Below are 27095 nucleotides of genomic sequence, written 5' to 3' on the forward strand. Positions count from 1 at the left end.
ATGTGAATAGCAAAACCATATATTCACTTCGGGAGGAGTGAGCGGAGGAGAAGAGCTTCCCTCAGAATAAGAGATGCTAGTGTAAGTGTTCCAAGTAATCGCACAGTACAGTATCAGATTGTGCATTAAACAACCACCACTAATGGGAGCCAGGGGGCTTCTTGTCTTCTTTGCCTGCTTATCTGGTATTCCACTGTACTACTGTCCTGTTAAATAGTGGAGAGCAAAGTCTTCCCTCTATGCATTTGCCACAATGTCTGAGTGCATCCAAGAACTGGTAACACCTGAGCACACAGAACTCTACAAATCTAGTTTCTTGAGAACTTTTGTGACACAAGAGCGTCTTTTAAAAAGGGAGAACCAAGTTCTCTGCTTGCAGGGTCTTGCAAAGGAAGGAAGAGAATTACTTTCAGAAGAATGAATCTCCTTCAGGAAGTGCCTGATATTTGGCCTAGGAGGCAGGAGATGGAAAAGGTAAACTCACAAGTGACAATTCTGCTTTTCCACCTGTCAGGCTAGTGGCTATCCATCATTGACATGTACATCACGGGAAATGGTCTTAACAGCAGGGCAGGTAATGCCAAGAAGTCAAGAACTTAAGACTCCCCTCCCTTCTTGCACACTGGTGACTAAGCCCTATAGCCACATGGTCACAACTCTGGCCCAGTGCACGTGACACAAAAAGTGAAGACTGAGATTTCATTTTTGACTGGAGCGTGAATCTAATTTTATTAATCTCACCGCTAATGTGAGTTATAATTTTCCATAGCCTTTCCTGAAAGTCAGATTTTATATTTGAACTTCTAGTTTCCTCGATTCCCCACCCTCATCATTGTAGGTAATTTGAGATGATGAGAAGAATGTTAAAAAAATAATAGTTACCTTAGCATTCTCTCCTATCCCAACCCCAGCTCCCTGCAGCAATTTGCTCCCTATTCCTCCAGTTTCTAATCCTCTCAGACCAGATATTTCATGTAGCTAGCAGAGGGGACAGGCTGCAGCTGATGCCACTGCTCCTCTACAGCCAGCTGGCAGACTGACCGCCTCACAGAGCGGTTGGCTGCCTCCTCACGGAAGAATGAACACAGACTTCAGGGTATGCATTTCTCTCTCAGAACTCAACACCAGTAATCCTCAGGGAGATGCGATATTGAGCACATTATGTGGTGTCTCTCCAGACCAGGATGCAAGACGGTCAACCATGTCAAACCCCTAAATCTGATTTCAAAAGGGTCTATTATGGTCATTTAGTTTGACCTCCTGCATGACAAAGGTCACAAAATTACATCCCATGATTCCTGAACTGAGTCCAGTAACTTATAGTTGAATCATAGCATATCTATGAGAAAGACACAGAGTCTTGACTGAAGGACCCCAAGTGATCATTAGAGACTCCTTCATACTTTGACTGCCCAATATCAAGTATCATCCACACATATCATTGTCATGAGCAGTTGAGAGAGAGAGATTTATCAAATAGGTCTTTTCCATCTTTAATTTCTCTGATTCTTTAATTCCTGAACCCTAACCATTCATATCTGATGTTAACAGACATAAAATGATTAATAAAGAGCATGCAAACCACACTTGAAAAGAGAGAATTCTAAGTGGCTGGAACCCTTATGTAAAGCAGAATATGCATAGTATTTCCATTCAGTTCTACATCATACCTCACTCTTTTGATTTTCCCTCAGTCTGGTTGGGCTCTTTTATCTTTTTAGTAATTGTTGTTGTTGTTTTTGCTGCTGCTCCTTGGCTGCTGTCAGTGTATTTCATTATTTTGCTACTGAATGAAGGTTAAGTTTGGAAGCCATCCAGAACTGAGCAACTGTTGCTGATTCGGAGAAAATGTTTGTCTTCGGGCTGTGTATTCACTTTGTAGTGTCGCCAGAACAGTTTTGGACATAGCAGTTTGCAACCATGTCAGTAGCAAGTCATTTACAGGCTTTTAGGAAGGGCACCATTTGTGGGTAGTTGAGAAACAGTGAAACATTCATCTGCCCGTTCTGCCTCAAACTAATCCCCGTTGTCCTTATGACCTCCCCAAATTGAGAGGTGCATGCATGCTCTCTGGTTCCACAAAGGGATTTTTGGCTATATCAGATGTCTGTGATTTCTGATAATATCATCAATATTTGAGCCTTTGAGGGAAATTCATGAACCAGTTCAATCATTTTGTGTGGTCAAATGAAAAAAATATTTCAAATTTTTCAAGCATGCAAAGCCCTAGGGGACCAAATGGCAGAGGGAAGTAGTGATGAATTGCAGTGCTTTCCGCATTTAGGTCACCAGTTCAAATCCTGACAAGGTTAGAAGTGACTGAGGGCTATTACCCATTCACATCATGTGTTGTTGGACTATGTGATATGAGTAGGTTGGTCTAAGTTCATGTCTGTATTACCCCTGTCATCATGACTGTTACCCTTGTAGGCATTCTCCAAGGAGAATGTCCATCCATCCCAAAGAGCTTCTGTAAAACAGGATTGGCAGGGGAAGGTGAGCTAGGAAGTTGGCAGTGTGGCACCTGTTCTGTGGATAAACAGAGGGCTTCAGTCTCCCAGACTGCTAATGAATCAGCATTCCCCAAATTCACTAGAGAACAACAATGAAGAAAGTCAGTAAGGTGGCCTGTATGAGTTAGGTGAATCCACAGGCTGGCCAGACCAAGTCACTTTCTGAACAGTGACAAAGGCATAATGTAGGGAATGCTGTGCGTGATCTCACAAAGAGACAAAATTTATACATTACAACAAAGGGATGTCATAGAGTGAGCTGGGCCTTTGAGGGTTTCAAGTCGCCAATCTGGCCTTTGTCTGGTACCCAATCTCCTATGTCTGCAAGTCAAGCCTGCTGGGGGATATTTGAGAGCTGCCTGTGTTTCTCTGTTGCCTAATCCATCAAGCATCAACTTCTTGTCTGCACCTTCAAGCTCATGCATGACTCCACCCCAGCCAACATCTCAGTCTGGTTTCTTATCATTTTCTGTCTCTGTGCAGGCTTGACTTTTCTGTGTCTTTGGGCAGGGCTGCCCTCGTCTGTCTTGTATAGCGATGAGCATATTGTCAGTGCCTACCAAATAGCATGCAAATAATAGCTGCTATGTTGACATAAAGCCCGAGGAACATAGGACATTACAATTACAATAATGAGATGCAGTAGGTCATCTGGTTCCAGTGATTGCCCCATTGAATGGAGACTGGCTATTTCAAGTGAGGAAGAGAAAGGAGGCTCAGTATATTACTGGGTCAATGCATTAACCTGAACTTTTGCCACAGTTCAAATCTTCTCAGATCAAATGGTGAAAATGAGTTTGGTGGTCACATCCTAGATTCTTTTGGTCCACATCACAAAAGCACAAAACACTTTGGCAGGAGTGGCCAGCTCTGCTGGGAAGAGACCCGGAACTGGGTTTCAAGAGAGAAGAGAAGTGTTTTTTGTCATACCTAAAGTACATTATCAGAGATCTTTGGATTCCCAGCACAGACATAACAGGTTAGCACCAGGGAGTACTGCCATGGCTGTGTAATGGAGAAACTTGAACAACATCTGTTCACACCAGTGGGCCAAATTCTCCTGTCACTTATACTAGTGTGTAAATCTGATGCAACTCCACTGACTGTAATGGAATTACTTGGGATTTACAGTGGTCAAACCAATGTTTGTGGCTATAAATTCCTTCCTTTATCTCATTTTACAGTACTCAGTTAATATTAACTACTGATAATGATAAACAGTAAAGTACATTCTGGGTGATATTGTTATTTTTAGTTGGCGTGTGAGGCTCATGTAGCAGAGTGCAGGGAGCTCAGCAGCTGGTATACTTACATTGTTACTGTGGATATTCACCTGTACAAAACAACTGCCATGACCCTGGGATTTGCTAGAGTATCAGTGTGGCTTGAATCAAGTCTAATTTTGGACAGCTTGTATCGAATGGAAACCAAATAAACACCCTCTGAAATTTGCTGTACTTGACTCTTTGGAGAGATAGATGTTGGTCTCAAATGGTCTTTGATAGTTTTAAACAGAGCTGATTATTTCTTCCCCTCCCCCATCTTTAAAAAGAAAAACAACCCCCTGAAGGCAATATAAGGAACATTAAACCATTTTACCAGCCCTAAGGGTATTTACAAGTGCTTCCAATCAAAGGTCTCTACTGGCAGGAGTAGTGTGGTTCTTTCACAGAAGATGAAAGCAGCAATTAAGTGATTAAAATAACCAAAAAAGCCCCAACCTACCAGTAATTAACCAGTTAAGCAATAAAATGAAACTACCGTACTTTTGAATGGCTTACATTTCATTCTTAACCATTACATTTAATAAAAGGCTGTGTTTAAAAGTTAATACAGTCTCAGATAGGGAGTTAGTTTGTAACCCCATCACACAAAATAGTTTAAAGTCAAAGAAGTGGAGTAGAAGTGTTGCTTCCTACAAAGATGGTGTGTGTGTGTGTGTGTGTGTGAGAGAGAGAGAGATAGAGAGGCTGCTCCCTGGCGTGTGTGTGGGGGTGTGTGTGTAAGTAAGTAACAAAGAATGCTCTTTCAGGCCTTGATTCAGGAAAGCACTTAAACAGCCTTCCTGAATAGGTAAGTTTCCTGATTCAGAGCCTTAATCATTAATAAAAGAGATTTCCAAGACATTAATAAGAGTAATTCAGCACCACATGTGGTTCTTGGCAGAGGGATGTGGGAAAGTATATTTTACTTGAATTTATAATCCTAGACTACATGCTCACTGTATGATAGCATGGTCACCAAGGGCTTTATCATGTTTGTTGCTATGCTGTACACCACAGCCACTCAAAACTTCACACTGACAGCATGGACGGAACTCAGATCCTCTTGCTTTAAAAGCACAGATCCCTATTTCAGCCAACGGAGAATCATAGAATCATAGACTATCAGGGTTGGAAGGGACCTCAGGAAGTCATCTAGTCCAACCCCCTGCTCAAATCTCCATTAGATGTTAGCTACAGGATTTATGACCCCAGGTTGAGTAGTCCAGCAAAGGGCAGCGGACACAGAAAGATGCCATGCATTACAGTATATTTACAGGGTACAGTCAATAATATCAGTAGGGGCTCAGCAAATTAGCCTTCTTTGTAAAAAGGAATGGGGCCAACAGCCGAATTTCATTCAGCACTCAGCAGTAGAGTGGGTGCGTTCCAAAAATGAGGGCGCTGTGAATCAATCTGACCTGAACCCTCACCCAAAACGCAAACCCAAACACTGGTGATTCTAAAAAGTTTGATTAACTACTTTATTCATTACTTTTCATTTTTAAGTGCCCCTGCAATTGTAGCTGGAAGTTAAAGTGTCAAAATACCACTGGGTAGGCTTTTCTCAAGGTATTCTAGTCCATCTGGGAGTAGGAAGTAGCAGAAATCCTCTGAGCGTGCCTGCTCTTTGAGACTTTGAGCTCAGTTTTGGAGACCCAAGGAACTCAGAAACTTCAGAAATACTTTGCAGAGGAACTCAAACTACTGGGTCCTTATTTTAACTGAAATGAACTTCTGAAATGAACCTCTGAAACTGAGAGATCTGTCTACCATGGCCCTTATCAGTTTAATATCTGCTACGTCCTCTATCTGAAAGAAAAAAAGAAAAAAACCTGACCCGTTTAGTGCTGCTAGATGTACTAGCAGGGAATAGTCCACAAGAAATTCATACCAGGACAAATGCATTTTCCAGACTGGGATGGTGTCAGTCCCAAAGTTGGAGGGTATTTGAATCAGGGGTTTAGGTTTTGCCCATAATAAAGGCGAGACTGTTTAGAACATTCTGGTCTGAATCTCAAACAATTCCAAAGTTTAGTGATGCTGCATTTTGGTTTGGGCCCTGTTTCTAGTGCCAGGCAACAACAGAGATTTAGCTTAACGTAGGAATGTTCCTCACAGTCTACATGAGATATCAGCTACTTGAGCCATGTCCAGAAGCCCTTACTCAGATTTTACTCAGTCACTACTTAGGCAATATATCCATTGACTTCAGTGGGAGTTTTGCCTAAGAAATTCTGGATTTGGCCTTTTAGATGGGTCTGAACATTCATCTCTGGCCTTGGATTAGATCATTTTGGGGAACTTGACTGTCACTCAGGGTATATCTACATTGCAATTAAACACCCACTGCTGGCCTGTGTCAGCTGACTCGGGCTCACGGGGCTGGGATTACTGTGCTATTTAACTGTGGTGTAGACATTTGGATTTGGGCCCTGCGAACCCGAGTCAGCTGACACAGGCCAGCCATGGGTGTTTAACTGCAGTGTAAACATACCCTCAAAGCCGCAGTTTTGAAGTCGGTTCTCATCTGTGGCTCACAGGGCACCATACTGCATGGAGCCCTCTGCTCCACCACAGCTGCTCCTAAGAAAATCCAAGTGAACCTATCTGTGATGCTAGCTATGGCAGCTTCTCTCTCAGACAATATCTGAAACTTAGCCATCTTTCTTCATCCACCGCTCCAGCAGGGAGTCCTGGAAAAACATTGTATCTAACATGGCTAGCAAACGTGCCAGGGATATAATGTTCTTTACGTGTGGTCCATGTAACTTAAACAAACTACTTATTGTTACATAGTCTGTGTTATCTCTTCCTGTTCTTTCAAATGGGGCGCACCAGACCCTGGAGTCCTAATTCAGTCCTTATTCAGGCAAAACAGTAGGGAGACCCTAGAACTCATTCTGAGGTAGCCTACAATACATTAACATTTCTGATGATAGTCACCTAACTGAGGCTAATTTTTCCCCTAGCAAAAACTGCTCTTTGAATTGCCATCTTCAACAGAGAGCAGCTCCTGGCAGCACTGAGTCTTGGAAGTCACATAGTCTGGCACAACTTGGATCCATCAGAGACTGTGGAAACTTAGTTGGAGAATTATCAGTGGAACAGCACAAGGTATTTTGTCAGGAGATAATATTTGTAAGGGGGATGACAGCCAAGTCACCAAGCAAAGTGCTGTAGAAAAACAAGTTTTACCCTATGTAACCCTTGTTTCAACTCCCCCTTACCCCAAACAAGAAACTGCAGATAGGGCCAGATCCTTTTCCCATTTAAATCAATGAGAAAATTTCCTTTGGCTGAAATTGTGTAGGATCAGGCCCAGAAAAAAGTACAATTCCCCTCTGTAAACAAGATAATAAAGAAGAGGAACTGATGTCTGAGGCAATTCATGTGAATTTCCTGGCAATGAGGGCACCAAAAACAAACAAAACACCCCCAACACTTGTCAACAGCCAGTGGTTCTGCACTGTGTTTTATAAATCATTTTTTTGGATACACAATGATCTTCCTTTGTCCCATATTTATTATTGTTTCATTTGCACTAAAAAAAGAACTGGGAAATATTTGGCAAATGGACTGGAAGCTTGTCTAGAAGCCATTCACTGTCTGCGCTCTCTGTCTGCACTCTAAGCTCCTTTGTATGTTCTAGATGTACGCTAGGGGAAAGGTTGGTCTTAGCTACCATCTGTTAGCTAACTGCAGCCTAAACGTGACCACTGTTCCTCATGCCCTACAGTGTCCTACAGCAAGGCCCTCAGCACATCACAACAGCTATCTTTGCACCTCCTACAGAAACAGTATTTGGCGAGGGAGTCGGGGAGGGCTACTTTCCACTATGTCCAGCAATGAAAAAAACATAGAAAACATAAGAAAGGTCCACCTAGCCCAGTATCCTGTCTTCTGGCAGTGGCCAATGCCAGGTGCCCCAGAGAGAATGAACAGAACAGGTAATAATCATGTAATCCATCCTCTGTCTCCCATTCCCAGCTTCTGGCAAACAGAGGCTAGGGACACCTTCCAGGTCCATCTTGGCTAATAGCCATTGATGGACCTATCCTCCAAGAACTTATCTAATTCTTTTTTGAACCCTGTTATAGTCTTGGCCTTCACAACATCCTCTGGCAAGGAGGCACACAGATGTGCCTGGTCAGGGCATTCATTCCTTTCTAAACTGGTGCCAATGTCCTGCACTTACAACAAAAATGCTTCTCTGTAACTTTCATGGCATCACCCAGCTTCAATAAGTAGTTCTCCTTCACTGACATCCATAAAAGATCCACTCATGTAGGGTAGGGTGACCAGATGTCCCAGTTTTATAGGGACAGTCCCGATATTTGGGGCTTTGTCTTATATAGGAGCATATTACCTCCCACCCTCTGTCCTGATTTTTCACACTCGCTGTCATGTCACCATAATGTAGGGAGAACCAAATGTTGTAGCCCGTGCAGAACTGAGAGAAGAATTCTGCCCTTTGAGTGTAAACCTAAGGATGCTACAAGATGATGCATAAATCATGTTTCATATCTTTGCAGCATCTGCCAAATGACTTGGGGGTAAGAGAGGAGAAAGGGAAAACAAGAAAAAGGGTAATTGCTGCTGCAAAAAACCCCCAAATTTGGGATGTTTGCCCATAGATTTCTTGGCCATCACTTCTTCTCCTTTTTACTTTCTGCATTGAAATGGAAGAATACGCAAAAGAGCTGGATCCAGGCTTTTCACCTAGTCTTGTGTCCCACCTATTTGACTAAGGAAGGAATTTACAGGAACTTTGTACAGAGAAATATGAGCGTAGTTATAGAGATTATGCTAAATTTAACATAGGAAATATCAGATGCTTCCAGACAAAAATACCAGTGAAATAATCCATAAAAAGCAAAACCCAGCATTGAGAGGAATAGTTTATTTAAAATGCTTGTATGCTCTGCATTTCCTATAAGTACCATATATTAAATAATCAAAAGATTTAAAAAGGCTTAACAATCTTAAATCTCAAGATGCCCATTGATTTTCTTTATTAATATGTTCTATAAAACATCTTCCGCCACACGATGGGCACTGCACCTTCAGGGGAATTGGTACAGGGATCCTGAAGCCCATCCTCAGTTCTCATTGAGTCCTACCCAGGCAAACCACTCACCCTTGTCTCTCAGTGTAAGTACTAGGATACATACTTCTTGTTGTCTCCTGGGGTATGAGTCACTCATGAAATCTATTTAATCAAAACTATTTCACCTTCTGCCCCGTGAAGTCATTTGATGGCACAAAACCCCTGTTCCATTGAGACTAACGGAAAAAATAAAAAAAAGAGACATCCAGTCATAGTTTACAATGACTGTGCCAACAGCATGCACAATATTGTGTTTTCCCTTTTGACGGGTAGGGTTTATTCTTCTACCAGCTGTATTCATTTAATGAGTAACTCATCTATTCTATTTCACCATTTGTATATTAAACAGTTTGCAGTAGAGAATTTGTTCTTTAAACAGTGTTTTTTCTACAGTTATGTCTTAAACGGGTCCACATTTACAGTGGGTGGATAACATCACCCAATGCTAGCATACATAAGATGCTTGATTTATACCATGGCTAGTAGTGATTCAGAAAAAATCTTTTAAATATTGTGAAATTCATATGATCTTTATTAATTGTACAATATCTAACTCTAAAAGTAGAAAACTTAAAAGACACCTAGGAATATCCATTCCAGACGAAAAAAACCAGAATAACACACGCACCATATACCTATATGGACATGAAATTAGTTGTGGAACGGGTTTCTTGAGTCTATAATGTCAGAGTGCATCATGAATAAAGTATGTATGGCGCTTTTGTTTTCAGATCCCATTATAGAGACAGAAAGCCTTATGGAAAACCACAGAGCTGTTGACTTGTGTTGCTGCTCCTGGTTAAATGGCTTGAATTCTTGGCCTGGAATGTATCTTTTTTGATGTCCTTGGATAACACACTATATTTGGTTAACATAATTCTCCCATGACTGTTATTAAGGTTACTCCATACAATATGTACAGCTGAATCAGTATTTAGACAGTAATGGGGGCATTATTGGTAGTGAAGTCTGAATAGCAGCATTCGAACACCCTGCACAGCTTTAAGGCTTTGATTCAGGAACACATCCTTATTCAGGAAAGCACTAAAGCACATACCACAGTGTAAATATGGGCTTTCCTAGATCAAGGCCTCAAATTTTATTCCAAAGTGACTGTTGAAGATTACATTAATTATTAATCTCTTCACTATTCAGCCAATTAACATTCTACTGAAAACTATAGCACACAGTATCGTAATTGCTCTATTTGGACTGGAGCATGTATTATACATGTACCTGGCATGTATAATACCAGTGAAAAGGTTAGGAGTTTGAATCTGGTCTCCTCATAAAATGTAAAGGGCTACTGTGAACTAGGGTGGTGTCAGGTAAATGGCGCACGGAACCTTTGAAGTAAATTCAGGCTTAGCACCATTCAAGAGTGAACTTGTGGTATGTATGACAGATCCTTTTTATCCTAACCTGTTTTAAGCTGAGTGGAGGGGGAAAGAGAATCACCTTTACATTCTGAACCTTGTGCTACAAGAAGGTTAAGTAAATAACAAAAAAATCTTACCAGAAACTTGGTAAATTTGCACTTATTCTGTCTTTTTTTTTTTTTAAGTTTGGTTATGAATCTTATCACAAGCTGATCCAAATGTGTCACAAAAAATAATTCCCAAGCTCCTTGCAAACCTGGCTTTTCTCCAGAGGTCAAGACAAGGCTGGGCTCAAGACCACCTGCATTTCTGTTGAGACTTTCACTTCCTCTCTAGTCCATTATCCAGAAAATAAAAGGGATGTCCTGCCTGATTTTTCAGTCACTAAACACCCACAGATCCCATTGACTTCAGTTGGAGATTTAAATGCTCAGCCCCTCGGATAATCAAGCCCAATAGTTTACACACTTGAGTGCACGAGGGTGCGCAAAAGGAGAAGAAATCCCTCCAGATTGAAACTTGGGACGTAGTGTCAGCACTAGAGCAAATTGTTGGTCCAAGTATCTAAAAGAACAGCCAGGTAGATATTAAAATTAAAAAGTGATCGGAGTTTATTACAAGCAAATATGTTCTCGGCCACATTTTGAACCACTAGTCCCACAGTTGTGCCCCGAAAACATACATGCACATAAATAACTGCACTGGCAAAACGTTCGTTTTCTTTTTCTTTTCTTCTTTTTACCCTTTTTATGTTCCCTTTTATCGAGAATATTCTCTGTTAGAGTCACAAATGAGTAACAAATTATTTGTACAGAAGTCCATTATATATCAAGACAAAGATTAGATTGAATGGGTCAAGCTAAGACCTTTCAAAAAAACCCAATAGAACATTGACACATTGCTGTGATTCAAGAGAAGGAACAACAAGACCAATCATGCCTCTTTCTTCTGGCCTGGTATCTAGAGTCAAACTCTGCAGTGCCTAATCAAGCAAAATTTTCATTGAAAATAATTGAAGTATTCCACAGTTATGAATTTGGCTGTAGGACTCTATAATTAAACCACTCACACAATCTTCTTCTCCCACCAATAATGCTTAGCATCTGGCTGAACCAACAAAACCCAGGAAGTTCAGAGTCAAAAGCTGAAATCATAACCATAACACAACTACTTGTGCTTTGCAAATTCAAGGGTCTCCAGTGGTGGGGATCTCCGCTATCATTTGCACTCTAATACAGTGCAAAGTAAAAATGGAATTTCAAGCAATACTTTTAATGTCCTAGCTTGCGGTAAATGAGATTCTTTGCATTGTTTAAAGAGAGATTTCCTTATGTGATTTAAGACAGATAACTAGAACAGATTTTAGAGTAGCAGCCATGGTTAGTCTGTATCCGCAAAAAGAAAAGGAGTACTTGTGGCACCTTAGAGACTAACAAATTTATTTGAGCATGAGCTTTTGTGAGCTACGCTCAAATAAATTTGTTAGTCTCTAAGGTGCCACAAGTACTCCTTTTTTAGAACAGATTTTGAAATTCCAGAATTTCACGGGCAATGTTTGGGTCCAAGGTTTTGGTTTATCTCCCTGCTGAGATACGAGAAGAGGTATATCAGCCACTATATTTGGATCTGGATCCCAGTTCAGATGTCAAACCTCTCCACAAGTGTGGGTATGTTCAGATCCAAGGTTTTGGTTCAGGCCTATCTCTAACACAGATCATGTTTGGAACAGCTTTTAGTGTTATATAGCCCCTTCCATACTAAGAAGCAGGTTTAGGTTTCATTGATGTGGATTATCAGTGGTACCCTATTTTAAACTGTTATGGGGAAGATGGACAGGGTCTTATGGAGAAGCCTCTCTTTGTCTCAGGAAGCACAAACAAATACAAATTGAAGTAAACTAGTGAATTTCAAGAACTCACCACATTCTCTGTGTTCCCTGTCCGATTGGCAAGCTGACATTCTTCTGCATGCCCATTACAGAAGCAACTTCCCCGGACAATCAGATCATAGATAGCATAGTGGGCAAACCTCTGGGGTTTCTCCAGCAATCCCAAGCCTTGGCAGGGACACTCCTGCCTTTTTAACAAAAGGAGGCGCAGGTTGGTGAGTTTCAGGAGGTCTTGGGCCTCAGGACTATATGGGTCTTCAATCTTGTTGGTTGGAGTTAAGGCACGATAGATCACCTAGGAGGCAAACAGAAAACACATCCTTGAGGAGATGCAGCACCCCTGAATATGTGCAGTCCAGACAAACGGGATGCTCAGGAAAGAATAATAGTTGCCATTTGGGAGGCTTCTCACAGCCTTAGTCATGGTTGACATGTATGAGGCACCAGGTAGTGACGGATTGTGACAACTCAGACGAATACCGGGGTTGTAAATGCAACACTGTCCACTTTTCTACACCACTTTCCACCTGAGCATCTCAAAGCATTTTAAGAAAATACCTTCAGCCTCCCAATACCTCTGTGAGGTAGTCTCACCATTCTAGAGTAGTATAAACCGAGGCACAGGGAGGTGAGGTGATCTGCTCAAAGCCACACAACTGGTCTGTGATAAAGCTGAAAATAGAATCCAGGAGTCATGAGTCAGTCCCCGAAACTAACAACCAGCAAACACAGCCTGTCACACCACTGTTAAACATTAGGATAAGCAGATCATTTTAAAGGCTGAGCCAAATTATTAATTAGGAGGGGCTAGAGAGAGAGAGAATCTGCAGTATTCAAACAGTTAAAATCCACGAATAAAGGCATCCTATTGCTGCTGGACATAAGAGGCAAGGTTATTGTTTGTTTGGAGTTTCCATGTTGCTGAGAAAGGCTATTCATATTACAGATTACAGAATCCCAACGGAATAATAGTTTTTTTCTTGGTATCAAGACTCTGATTTTGTGTTTAACAAAGGCTGCAGGAATATGTCCTGTTTTAGCTTGGATTCCACTTTGACTCTTCCTCTCTTCAGGGTCTTTTTTTTTATATTGTGAGGGTGAGTGGTGGAGATAGAGGGGTGACAGTGAACTAGAGAGCTGGTCGCATTAGTTCCCAGGCTTAGATTCCCTTTTCGATGTGCTGTCTCTGATTTGAGAGCTATTTTCTCCTCTGGCTGAGTTTTGCCATCATAGCAGAGGTACTTGCCCTCAGGGTTCTTTGGCCCTGCTTTATGAGTAGTGACAGTCTCTGTCTGACTAACCATATTAGTGGAGTGAAAGCTTTGTTTCCATAGGGATTCCCTCTCCCTCTCCCTCTCTCTCTCTCTCTCTCTGGATTTTCTTTTTTTGTGGACAGACAAGTTTAAATACCTGCTGTGTGTAAAATATTTCTTCTGTTCCTTTTTGTTTGCAGGGGCCAGAAAAGAACTGGTGGTTTGTGCCTAACAGATAACTCTGTTGTGTGTTGATGGCACATGGGAGATAAACCCCCTTAAAATAACAGAGTCAGCTGCCTGACTCAGTAGCAGACCGACACCTGACAGAGTTATGCCACAGTGCCAACAGCACATTTCATGCCTTTCCACAGCATTTTCTATTTTATAATTTTCCCTTTTTTTTATTCTCTTCTTTTATTCTGCGGAGCCATCCACAAAGTTGCAAATGACCCTGTCTGTTCAGACCAGAGATGTCCACATTCCCTTGTTCAATGGAGATATGGGCAGATTGCCCAGCCTGTGCAACCCAGGTGCTTACATTCCCCTGATCAATGGAGCCATGATAAAATAGCCTAGTCCTTTCTGCCCAGATGTGCACATTCCCCTGATCAATGGAACCATAAGCAAATGGTCCATTCTGTTTAGTCCATGGGCCCAACATTCCCCTGATCAATGGAACCATAGGTCAATGACCAAATCTCTTTAGAACAGGATCCTTCATTTGCTTATCAGTGGAGTCATGGGCAAATGACCCAGTCTGATCGACCCAAAGATCAACATTTTTAGACTGATAGAGCAATGTGGGAATAGATTGGTGTATTCACTCCTAGTTCTTAATTATACCATGTGCAAACCTAATACCTGACACTTCTCTAGAGCCTTCTGACATTAAGTGTCTCAAAGCAAGTTATAAATAATAACATATTAAGCCCTGAAACAACCCTCTGAAGGTCTCTCATACTGGCACAAGGGAGCTGAGGCCCAAAAAAGTTGATCAGTCTGTTTAATCTGTCTTCTTGTCATCCCTGTACAAGTTCCATTCTTCATATGTACTAGCAAGCCACTAGGACACTTGAGAGACCACAAGTTTGAGAAAAAAATATTTTAGTGGCATATTGCTCCGCGACATGTCAGCTGAGGAATGGTGACTGGCATGGGGTAAGAGCTGGGAGATCTGGGTTCTAGACCCAGCTCTACCACAGCCCTCCTGTATAACCACAGGCAAATAATTTAATCTCTCTGTACCTCAGATTCCCTATCTGTAAAATGGAGGCTCATAATACTGATCTACGTCACAGGCTAGATCAGGGATTGGCAACCTTTGGCACGTGGCCCATCAGGGAAAGCCGCTGGCAGGCCGGGACGGTTTGTCTACCTGCAGTGTCCACAGGTTCGGCCGATCGCAGCTCCTGAAACGGCTTTCCCTGATGGGCTGTGTGCCAAAGGTTGCCAATCCCTGGGCTAGATTGTGAGATTTAATTCATTAATGTATGTGCAAAGATTTAGGATTTTCAATAGAAAAGTGCTATAGAAGGTTCAAAGAAGTATTTTTACTATAATTACATATCCTGAATCATATTTAAATCTGAGGGAAATAGAAGTGCATTGGCATATGCTAGCAATACATTTGGCCCTGTCTAGTATAATATTAGAAATCTCGTATATATTAGTGTAAGCCACATTTTTCAGGTAGTGATTAGTGATTTGGGTATCCAGTTAATTGCCCATCCTCTCCAGATATTAATAGGTATCCTATGTAGCAATGAGTTCTTTAGGCTGAAAGAACGGCTACAGGGTGCTAAGCTCTCACTACTGCTCTGCCTGCTGTCATGAAGGTGTTTTGCATTTCCTTTCTTAACCTGCCAGCTCAGAAAATACTCGGGCTCCTTGTGAATTGATTGTTTTGCAAATATTTTCATTTCAGGCTTTGCATCTCTTCAGGGGAGTTGCTTTGACATTTCCAAATCCTCTTAGAGCTCTGAGTATCTACCCATCAGCAGAGATGTTAATAGCTCTGGAAGTCCCATAGGGATCATGGCCTCCATTTATGGAACAGCAATATTCCGTTCCATTTGAGACACAAGAAATTGCTTACCTGATTTATTCATGATGTACTTCTGCTTTTTAGAATAAGTTCAGTGGTGAGATTAGAGTTGTTTATCCCAGTCTCTCCCAAAGAAAGATTTTTACAACATTAAAACCTAATTCCAGTGACATAACAAAAGTGAACTCATGTATATGTTCTTCCTGGGCTCAGCAATCACTGGCTCCTTGCTAGCCTTGACTATTACAAGAATCACAGAAACTGAAGGTCTGTCCACACTAGGGAAATTTGCACCGGAGTAGCTAACGTAGACATGTTGCACTGATGCAAAGTGGAGTTTGAACTGGTGTGACTTACTCTGCAGTATGTCAAAGAAGAGCAAATCTTGTTTATTACAAGTGCAGTGAGTCATTAAGGGTTTGCACAGGTGTCTGGAGTGAGTCACCTGAATGCATGCCCCATTTTGCACTGGTGGAGCACACCTTTAGCGTTTGATTCCATTTAGCAACACCAGTGCAAATTTCTCTGGTGTACACAGAGTCTGAGTTTCAGATTCTTCAATCCATCACACTCCCTGGAGGAGAACCCTGGTCTTTGAAACACTGAAGATAAAATCTGCTAGACACGAATGATTGTGTAGTTACTGTTTCTTTGTTGGCTATTATTATTTTTTCTGACCCTGCTTACATTTTATTATTGTTTTGTCATTAGTTGATCAATTGTTTTTTATATATGTTACGGTGAAGGCCAGTAGGCATAATTTAAAATACTGGTATTTATCAGGTGGGATCTGACATCCCATCTGATATATGTTTCCAGGAATAATTCATTAATAAATACAACCGTCTACTAAAAATGTTTTTGCTAAAAAAAGAGATGATAAAATGTTATTTGTTTGTTTTCATTCCATCGGAACGAATGAAGCCCTAGTTAGAAGCCAAATATATCCAATGATTGTATATATCACTTATGTGCTGTATATAGATTTTTTTTGTGACTTAGGAAGACACTAAAGTCATTTCAATTAGTTACTCATTTTATATTGTATGAGGAAGTACAAAAAAAGAGGCAAGGTGTTCTTGTGGCTAAAGAGATCTCCTCAGACTTTTGGGTTTTATTCAAAGCCCTGCCATAGACATCCTGCATGGCCTTAGGCAAGTCACTTAGAGCCTGCTCCTGTTTAAATCCATGGGAACTTTCCCAGTGACATCAGTGACCTCAATCACTGCGTGCCTCAGTTTGTCCATTGGTAAAATGGGGATAAGAACACTTACCTCCTTTACAGGAGGTGAGGGGATTGATTCATTAATGTATGTAAAGTGCTTTGAGATTCCCAGATGGAAGATAAAGTGAAAAATATTAATTTTAACTATTATCAATATTTTTTAAAAGGTGGCCATCTAAATAATGTCTGTGCTGGTGGTTTGAAAGATCACTAGATTAGAAGTGGATCTACGGCTTAATAAACTTATAATGCCATGGGCCATGGAAAGAGATAGTCTACACTGAAAGCTCTCAATCAATTATCTGATGCTCTGAGATCTGGCCTTATCATTAGTTTACAGGGCTGGGTTGTGCATTCTGAATTGTACGAGGCAGATTCTTGGCATACAAATAGACATTTGACTTTTACATTTTGTTTACCTTATGGAAAAATTGATTTGTTTATTAGCTTTCCCTGGGTCAGTTGCAAGTTTGGCATCCCGACTACGTTCCTGGAAAAAGGTCAGGAGAATGTAATAAACAATTGTGTCGTTCCTATTATTCTGATGCCAACTCTTGATTCAAAGATGGCTTCCCAGTATGTGACATTCATCATAAGGATATTCTATTCTATTTAAATCCATCACTGTGGTATCTGAGTCTTTCTGCTACCACGCTTTTTGCCCTAAAATTTTGAGTACCTTTCCCCAACATTAGTGTGTAGGTTTAGTGAGAGTTGTCTATGCATAAATAAAGGACAGAGTCTTCTCAATTTTCATTACAGATCCCACCCTGATAAACGCTGAGCAACTCCCATTTTCCACTGAATTTGATTGGAGTTGCGGGCTCTCAGCATCTCCTTAGAGGCTCTCAACATCTTATGGAAATAGATCGTAAGTCTTGAGTTACCCTTATTACCAGAAACTGAAATTGTAGCTGAAAGCTTAGTAAGGATTTTCGTGCTTAAGTGCAGATCTGCTATCGAGTGCCCATTCGTCACCTTAGTTCCCCCTCCCGCTCACACTTCTAATTTTCATCAGTCATTCAGCCATGATTCATAAAGATGGAGATTATCCTTAGGGTGACCAGATGTCCTAATTTTATAGGGACAGTCCTGATATTTGGGGCTTTGTCTTATATAGATGCTTATTACTCCCCCATCCCCGTCCCGATTTTTCACACTTGCTGTCTGGTCACCCTAATTATCCTGGTCTGCCCTGACCATCCTAATAGCCAGGAAGTTAGCAGAATCCAGTTCAAAACTAATCAAGACAGCCATCTTTAGGGGATGTGTTTTTCTGTTCACCAGCTAGCACAGCATCATAGTGGATGATATTTTATCTCCAGTCAAGAGGGTCATCTTCATGCAAGAGACAATGTCTCAGATTCTTGATTTCTTGCCATTCACTGAATCCACGTTTTGCTTCTCCACTCTTGAGGCCGCTAATTCTGTTTTTTTAACATGATCTCCCAGCCTGCAGTAGTCAGAAAAGATGTGGACACAACAAAAGCTCCCCTCATAGCCTCAGGTCAAGGAATATGAGTCACGCATGCAGGGAAGTTCCTATGCATGCCCTCCTACAAAAGAAGATCCTTGTGCAGAACAAAAAATGAATATTGCAAATCATCACTAAGATATGCTGATCACGTTGGCTTAATGAGGACAATAATGTCCCTGCACTCAAAGCATGCCCATCAGAAAGAAGCCATAATAAAAACTTCCATCAATTCAAAATGTTCTTCAGTAGTAGGTTGCTTGCAAGTTGATTTAGTTCTTAAGGGTGTAGTAAGCATTTTCACCTCTCAAATTTTCCTACCCTTTAACAGATGTTATATGACCAGTTTAATGGAACTACAGTGCTAAATGCATTATTCCATCCTGCAATGCAAGAGTAATCTTTGTCCTGTTTTATTCCATCCTGCAATGCAAGAGTGATCTTTGTCCTGTTTCAGAACATCATCAGAAAAACACATCATTAGAAACACAAAGAAATCCCAGTTTTCTTTTTAGCTATTTGAGTGTCTCATTGATTCGCAGAACAGGTTGGCTCCAAATCTACGGCATTTCCATCCTCCCACTATGGACAGTAAAACTATGGAGCAATTAAAAAACAGAATATGGCAGTTTATTAAAGAAATATCTATGCATTTAATTTTTGTTTTGCACCTATGATCCAGTTAAACCCAGCTACAAAGTGACACCTTGGATTAATTCTATGCTTTCCAACACAGTGAGGGGGCTGATACCTCTTCAACTTGCATTTGCTTTGGGCTATCTCAGTGAGCAAATCTTCCATTCAACATCTACCCTTGTCATCAGTATGGTGGCTCCATTTTGGATTCAGAATATCCAAAACATTTCTCCTAAATTCACCTCACAAGAATATTTTTGAGTACCACAAGCTACTATTCCCATTCTACAAAGTGTTACATTCCATTTGGTAAGAATTATAAAGCACTACGGAAGGAGTATCCAAATTTTGGGCCACAATAGCAATTTGCCAGGAGTCTAAGGATCATACCTATGCAGGGCAATCCAAACAGTATGTCAGAGCAGCTTTCTGCTGCTGATGGTTGCTGTTGCTTGTTGGTGGTAGAGTAATGCATAGTCTTAGAGGAATGATTCATTGCTTAGAGGTCAGAAGACAATGGGAAAGGATCCTGTGTGATGAAGGAAAAACTATTTCACTAGGAGGGTCGTGAAGCACTGGAATGGGTTACCAAGGGAGGTGGTGAAATCTCCATCCTTAGAGGTTTTTAAGGCCTGGCTTAACAAAGCCCTGGTTGAGATGATTTAGTTGGGGTTGGTCCTGCTTTGAGCAGGAGGTTGGACTAGATGACCTCCTGAGGTCTCTTCCAACCCTAATCTTCTATGATTCTATGAAGGTTAGAGATGGACAATACTGAAATGCCAATCAACTCCCTGAATGGATGACCTAGGCTGGATTCTGATGGGAAATGCACCACTGCCCATCACCAATGCCATTTCTTCTCTACCTTTCCTATGCAAAGCTTGTCTGAAAGATTTCCAAAGAACCAACCTGCAGAACAGAGATCTAACAGAAATCTAAGCTGCCACTGTCTTGGTGATCATAGTAATATATAGAAAACCACAGAGCAATTAATAAATTATCTTCTGCATGGAGTTAAAAACAAAAACCATGTAAATTATCCACCAGGCTAATAACTTCTCATACAAAGAGATTTTTCTCAATTGAGACTTGAAAAAAGAAATGGGAGCTTCTCCAAGCTTTTACATAACAGCGTGAGGATGAGAAATCTATTTGGTATCTGCTGCCCGGCATGTCAGGACTCGCAGAAATAATGCTAGAAAAACAGTGTGTTTTTCTGGCTGGTTTTCAAGGTGCCAAACAAATATCCCTGACATGGCTCATTATAAACCTGGTCAGAACGGGTTGCCCCTGGCTCTCTGCAGTTCATATAACAGGGAGGCAGGCCCCCAGACCTGTCCTCTCTCAGCCCCATTTGTTTCTTCTAGGTTCAAGTCACCTTCAGACACAATCCGCTCTGTCTCCTTAAGCTTGTCCTCCAGAGAAGTGAGGCCTGGCAGTGTTATCCACTTGTTTATTCTGCTGGTGTTAACTACTTCCCGCCAATATGCCTCTGCATTTTCTCTCCTCTACAGCTCAAGTTAAACTAAACGCTGAACAGACAGCCCTAGTCATAACATTCGGGCACTTGCCTTCAAGAGTGACTAATCCCTCATCGAATCCTTTCCAGCTGGAAGTTGGAAGAACCCATGGATCACACTGAGCTCTGTTTGCTATGCCTGCTGCAGATCTCCTGGACATTTCACTAGAGCATTCAACTCTGTCCCTTGCACCTCCGCTATTAGGGGGCTTGATCTTGCAGAAAGATGAGCAATCCCATTTGTCATTGACTTCAATGCTTTGTTGAATCAGACCCTTAAATAGCTGCTGATGCCTCATTGAAAACCTTGTAAATTATTAACGTATCCACATATTGCAGGTAAAGAGAGGGCTCTTCCATCTTTAATTTAAGGGCATTTGCCTGAAAATAGTTTCCCCTGCTTAAAGGGGCACCAAAATGCAAGTTCGCCCAGGGTGCCATATTCCCTAAGGCTGGCCCTGCTTAAGAGATCACCTGGTCCTGCTGCTTATCCCTTTGCGGAGGCCTTAACATTGTCAGTTCTCTAATCGTTGTGATGCCACAAGTAGATTATGGTGTCAAGTGGGAGGAATAAGCAATGGGTCTAAATCTTGCAGCCCTGACCTCTCTGTCCCTAATCAGGAAAAATTATCATTGTAGTCAATAAGAGTTTTGCCTGAGAAAGGACTGAGCAAATATTGTGCATGGATATCCCTCTTCCCACCCCTTTGCAGCACTGTCCTCCTCTTTCTGGACTCAGAACAGGACCCTCTGTGGGTCAGGGATCTGTATGTCCAGGTATGCTATGCACACATAACCCTGTCCCCCGCATTGGTCCCTATGAAGGAGCACTGACTTTTGAGAAGGTTCCCCCAGTGTGATGAAGAGCCTTCTCTGGGCTAGCAGCTACCCAGAGAGTTTCTAGCAGTGTTGCTCCATGGCAGTTAGAGAGGGAACAGAGACCCGGGGCCTCCATGGTGATGGCTCTGCCCCATGTTTGAACAAATTGGTGCTTGTGAAGCAGAGAGCTGCACCCCCTTACACCAGGTCTGAATTTGACCCTCACTGTGTTTTTTAAAATAGGAATAATTAAAAATCTGTTAGCTTAAAAGTGACATCTTTGACAAAAAGGCAGCACGGGGTACTTCCATACCCAAAGGGGTCACAATGGTTTAGACAATGAAGAGTGTACAGGTCTTCCAACCAAGGCACATTTCACATGTTGCCTAGGAACCAGTTACCTTATTCAGGCATACACAATTCCTCTCCCCCCGAGTGAATTCCAGTAATGAGCTTATTATATCACACTTCATTGGTGTCATCTGTCACACAGACACACACATAAATGGATGGGCCTTTGATTTAAAACTCACTTATACTCTTCAGACCCAATTGCGTAAGGTCTTATTTCTGATCATCAGCTCCTGAGGCTGTAAGTGGGACACTGTGATACAGACCCTGCATGTTAATGTTTTCCTTTTACACAAACATATTCTTCTACAGAGAAGAACATTTGTTTTCATTTCCGGATGCTCTAGTTTATTTAAAAATGCGCTCCTGATGTCCCACATCCTTGAATGCACGTGCTGTCAATATGCAGGTTCAAGCATCCCCATCCTTATCTCCACCAGATGGGATCTGAACTCCCAGGCTTCTGAGCACACCAAAGTCTGACTGCAGTGTTGAATTAATTTAACCTTTTGCCTTGGCCACATCTTCATTTAAACTGTCTGACCCTAACGATAATATTAGTGTTGGTACCTACATACAATAGTGAGTGGTGCATTAGAAATGTAGACATATAGACAAGTAGTAAAAAGTTCCATCTACTGATGCATAATGCCACACAGAAGCATTACTGTAGACAGATGTTTTACTGGAGGTGAACAAATCTTCTAAAAAATGTTATTCCATAGTTTTATGCTGGGGTTTGGGTGAAGCTGGTGGGCATAACAGCCATCTTTCATTCAGGCTAAATGTAAGAAGCAACTAAGCTCCTTTTGGAGTAAAATAGCTGAAGCCAATAGGAGCCACTGCCCAAAACACATGCCACATGCAAGGCTGGTCAGGAGCAGAGCTATGTGGATGGAGAGGTTTCACTGGGGGTTGAATGCAAACACAGATGGCAGAATACTGCTTTGGTGGAGGCCTGTGTTTATATGTGAGCAGATGGAGCCAGAAACATCACAGACATAGACAGAGAAGGCAGCAGAAAGCCAAGTATAGCTAGAGAAGAATTTGCAATGTGATCAAGAAAAAGGTAAAAGAGAGCTTTTGGGGTACAGTGCTGGCTGGAAAAAGAGGCTTGGAATAATGAGCAAGGAAATAGTCTCCTCTTGTTTGATTCTTACTGTGTTCAGGGAAACAGAACTTTGTTTACATTCTTTGTAAATAAGCAGGTTTGCATCAAAGAAATCCCTGACACTATTATCAATTTCTCCTCCTAACAAAAACAACCTGCAAGACCTTGAATATTGGCTATCAGCTCAGGTCAAAAGGGGTAACACTAGCATCTTAATCATCTTAACATTAATTGGTGACTTCAGTTGGGAACAAGTTAGATAATTTCTCAGAAGTTACCAGCTTGTGCTATGAGTTCACCAGCTCTCATGCCCTACACCCCTTTTCCTGGGGAAGGCTCTTCAGCAACTGGATGTGGGAACTCCAAAGAAAACAGAAATGCTGCAGGAAATATCATTGGGGATTCCTTAGGTGGCACTCTTCCTTCTGAGTCAGTATTGAATCAGGTTTCAGAGTAGCAGCCGTGTTAGTCTGTATCCGCAAAAAGAAAAGGAGTACTTGTGGCACCTTAGAGACTAACAACGAACGCTTATGCTCAAATAAATTTGTTAGTCTCTATGGTGCCACAAGTACTCCTGTTCTTTTTAGTATTGAATCAGTGTCCCAGGGGCACTGTGCAGATATAGGTGACGTCTTTCGACTAAGATGTAAAAACTGACCACATGTGGTTAAAAATCCCATGGCACTTTTTGTGAGAGTAAGTCTGTTAGCTCAATGGTTCTGATCAACTTTCACTTTTGGTAACTACATTCCACCTCCTTTCCTCCCTCCATCTGTTTCATTCGAATAAAAAGTCTGGTGTGTCATGGTGCTGGCTCAGAATGGGTAATGCCTTTGTACCCCAGACATACCCACATTGCAGTGATGATGGTGAATTAAGTGGTCCTCATAAAGTCTGTCCATAACTTCAGGATCCTTTGGGATTATGGGTGCTATATAAATGAAAGATTATGAATTGCAATGCTGCACATCAGTAATCCTCTTCTCGTTCTCTGGGAGGATGTTGGATCGTGTTGCTCTGTGCTGCTCTACACCTGCAACATTTCATTGCAGAGGTGGCTGGACTTCAATAGTGGGTGAAGTGACCCTGTCTGTTTTTTAGTTCATTCATCAGCTTGTAGAACTATTTGGGATCTTCAAGGTTGTAAGGTCAATGTAAATATATTATTAATAATAATAATCTACATTTCCAGCACATATATATATTGGCTAGATGATACATGGAACCTTTTTTGCTACACCAACTGAGATTTGTCATTGCAGAGGCTTGTGTTGGATGAAGCTTTTACTGTTTGATTTTCTGCCCTTCACGTCTCCGATTTAATTTAGCAGCAACACGTGGCCTTAATGATATTCTCCAAGGTTAAATAAAAATGTGAGCACAAACCAAAGTGTTACAGAGACAGGGGCTTTTGTTACAGAGGCAGGGGAAGGAAGTATTGTTTGTGATTAAGGCCTGTGACTCAAGACACCTGGATTCTACTCCTAACTTTACAAGAAGCCTCCTGTGCGACCATGGGCAAATCACTTCACCTTTCCACGCCTCAGTTTCTCCATCTGTAAAATGGCAATAATGCCATTTATGTGTGTTCTGAGGTGTGATGCATTAGATTTTATAAAGTACTAAGAGCCTTGATCAGAAGGTGCTATAACAATGCAAAATGGTATTAGGTGTTCAGAGAGTATTTTGATGGGTGCAAAAGAAATAACGAAACGGAAAACATACAAGTACAGTTGTCTTAAATGCAACTCCACTCTCCTTATTTCATGTTTTAAAAAAATCATATTCACTAATTAGAAGAGCTACAACTCAAACAACAGGATGGTCTGGGAGTCAGATCAACTGCCACACATTTCCAATACATGCACCATCCATATGCATAGGTCATATGCTGCCAATGCACAGGGGTGAATTTCACTCTTCACCCCTCTATGCGTCAGCTTCCCAGCCTGAAAATAAGGATAATAATTCCTTAACCCTTCAGGCTGTTGTGAAGTTATAAGCACCACTGGAATTCCTATAATTTCATTTTAAGCAAACCAGGGCATCACCTCGCACATCCTCGCTTATTTTGCAGTGAAGTCCCAATGCCAAACCCGTGACAGCATGATCACTTCTGTGACTACGTATTGTGATGCCATAAATAGGACTGTGACCTCATTAAAGGATCTTGGAGAAGATGTAGTTGTAAGGCTCTCGGAGGCACTTATTCAAATATGAATATCTCTGATTATAGCCAAGTGAACCTAGGAGATGTCTGGCCATTCTTGTATAACTGTTCTCTTTTTCTTCTGATTTGTTCACATAACATAAGAGAGGCAATAGAGTCTAATGGAGAAGGCATTGGACTTGGTTGGAGTCAAGAGACTTAGATTCTAAGCACGGCTATCTCATCAACCTGCTGTGTGATCTTAGGAAAGTCACTTCTCTTCTCTGTGCCTTAGCTCCTCATCTGTAAAATGTGAATAATGATACTTACCCGCCTTGCCACCTGAAGTGCTTTGAGATCTATGGACAAAAAGTGCTATACCTGTACATGAAGTAGCTATTTTATTAGTAAATAATTAATAACTCCTCTTTAAAGAGACTTTATCAGTATAAATATATATTTCTTTAAAATAATCTCCTTTTCTATCTAATGGCACCTTAGAGGATTAACACAGAACGAGTTTTACAAATCTAATTTACTGTTCAATATTTATGCTAGATTCCCATTTTTCCCCTAACTTCACTCAACTTGGACAATGAAACTAGGCGGGATAGTTTCACTTCCTGTTTTTAAACAGTTTCACTTCCTAATCCTCAGGCATTAGCAAAATATTGTATGTGGCAACACTGAAAGTGACTGTTTACATTAAAGGCGATTTGACTGACCTAAAAAAACCCATGAAAGCATTTGTATTCCCTTTCTTTTACTGAAACTTCCTCTTTGTTTTCCCTTCTCCTCTTCTTTTATTTTCTTAATGTAAAACCTAAATGTTTTGCCTACCTTTATTTACTGATTTGGACAGTGTCCCTTTCAACACGTAGTCCCTGAATTTTAGCCAGTTTTTAACTGACCCTCTAAATATGGTCCAAATGTCAGTTATCACTTACCTCACCTCGCGTGCAAGGCACCGCATCTGAATACCTGGAAGTGCACAGAGAGCCCTCTTCAATAAGATCATCTTGAAGCCCAAACGTTGCTGTACAGTTGACAGAAAAATATCTGTAGGGCCTCCAGGTCTGTCCATTGTCCTGAGACCTCTCCAATACCATAGCAGCTGGGCGAGGTGACTTGAACACTACTATGACATGAGTCAGGTAGAATGCTGTTTCCAAGTCCAGCCTGATTTCTTCCCTGTGTACCCCTTGTGCAGACTGCCACCAGGAGCCAGGGTTTAGGAAGAAATTATCTGTCATATCAGAGGGAAGGTGGGAGTTATCAGGCTGATTGGCATTGCATTTAGTGCATCGGGGCTGCCCACAGCCTTGGGAGGCCCAATGAAGGAGGTTCTGGTCTGGGTAGAAGCAGTAAAGTTCTGTGCTGTTCTGCCCACATGTGGTAAGAGAGACTGGAGTCCTGCCTGTTGCTAGATTCCCTACAGGAGGATTGCAGGAGTGGCCATCACAGCGGAAGGTTCGTAGCTTTACTGGATCTGAAATACAGTAGTAAGAAACAAAACTAAACAGAATTTCTCAGGCCGCTCTCATTATTAAATATAGGGAAAGAGATACAAACTTCTGACAGTCTAAACCATCATGGAGACACTTGTTCATCTATACCACTAAAGAATTGTCAGAACATTCAGCACTACAACTGAGGACAGATTTTTTGAAAGAACTCCGCGTGGTGGGTGCTGGTCTCTTCAGAAAATTTGACCTACTTGTCACAGTGTTAGTTTCTGGGTGAATCTAGCCTTATTTTAGGTGCCTAACTGGGAACTGAACTCTTCTGAAAACCTGGCCCCAATTGTCAACACTGAGCACTTAAAAATCTGGCCTTGATCTCTTCTGAAAATGAGTCTTGTCCAGTATTACACATCTATATATCTCTTTAATATTATCTCACTTTTGTGTTATCTCACTTTTATTGTACCCTAGTGAAGCTATGCACCTACAGAACAGGTATACTCCATGTATTCTATATTATTCGTTTTGCAAAAGTGCCTACAGGCTCCAATCAGGGATTGAAGCCCCATTGTGCTGGGCTTTGTACAAACATATAACAGAAAGATGGTTCCTGCCCCCAAAATTAAGGCCAATATTTTCACATATGGGTGCCTAAGGTTAGGTACCTACATCCATATTTCGGCTCCACCTAAGTGGCCTGATTTTCAGATGTGTTGAGCATTAACATCACCTGGAACTGTGGGGTTTTAGCAGCTCTGAAGTATCAGTTCCCTCATTTAAGTACCTAAATATATTGTCAAGTGATGAAGTTCAGGCAACCAGGTTTGCAAATGCTGGACAAAATGTTTAGAAACCAAGTTCTACTGATTATACATTATTTTTTTTCTTTACAAAAG

At 41.3% G+C, this 27095-nt stretch overlaps 1 protein-coding gene across 3 annotated transcripts in view; it reads right to left on the minus strand.

Moving 5' to 3' along the window:
- LOC311524425 (netrin-4-like) overlaps positions 1 to 27095 on the minus strand; it is a 66241-nt gene that overhangs the window by 29687 nt on the left and 9459 nt on the right. For all 3 annotated transcript variants that reach the window (XM_084635506.1, XM_084635505.1, XM_084635507.1), the window contains 2 exons: positions 25684 to 26225; positions 12184 to 12447 (listed from right to left, as the gene is read on the minus strand). In XM_084635506.1, the coding sequence (XP_084491632.1) occupies positions 12184 to 12447; positions 25684 to 26225 (806 nt within the window). The remainder of the gene's footprint in view (positions 1 to 12183; positions 12448 to 25683; positions 26226 to 27095) is intronic.

This window comes from Lepidochelys olivacea, assembly GCF_965140295.1.
Source record: "Lepidochelys olivacea isolate rLepOli2 genome assembly, chromosome: 7".
In the NCBI taxonomy this organism is placed as follows: Eukaryota; Metazoa; Chordata; order Testudines; family Cheloniidae; genus Lepidochelys; species Lepidochelys olivacea.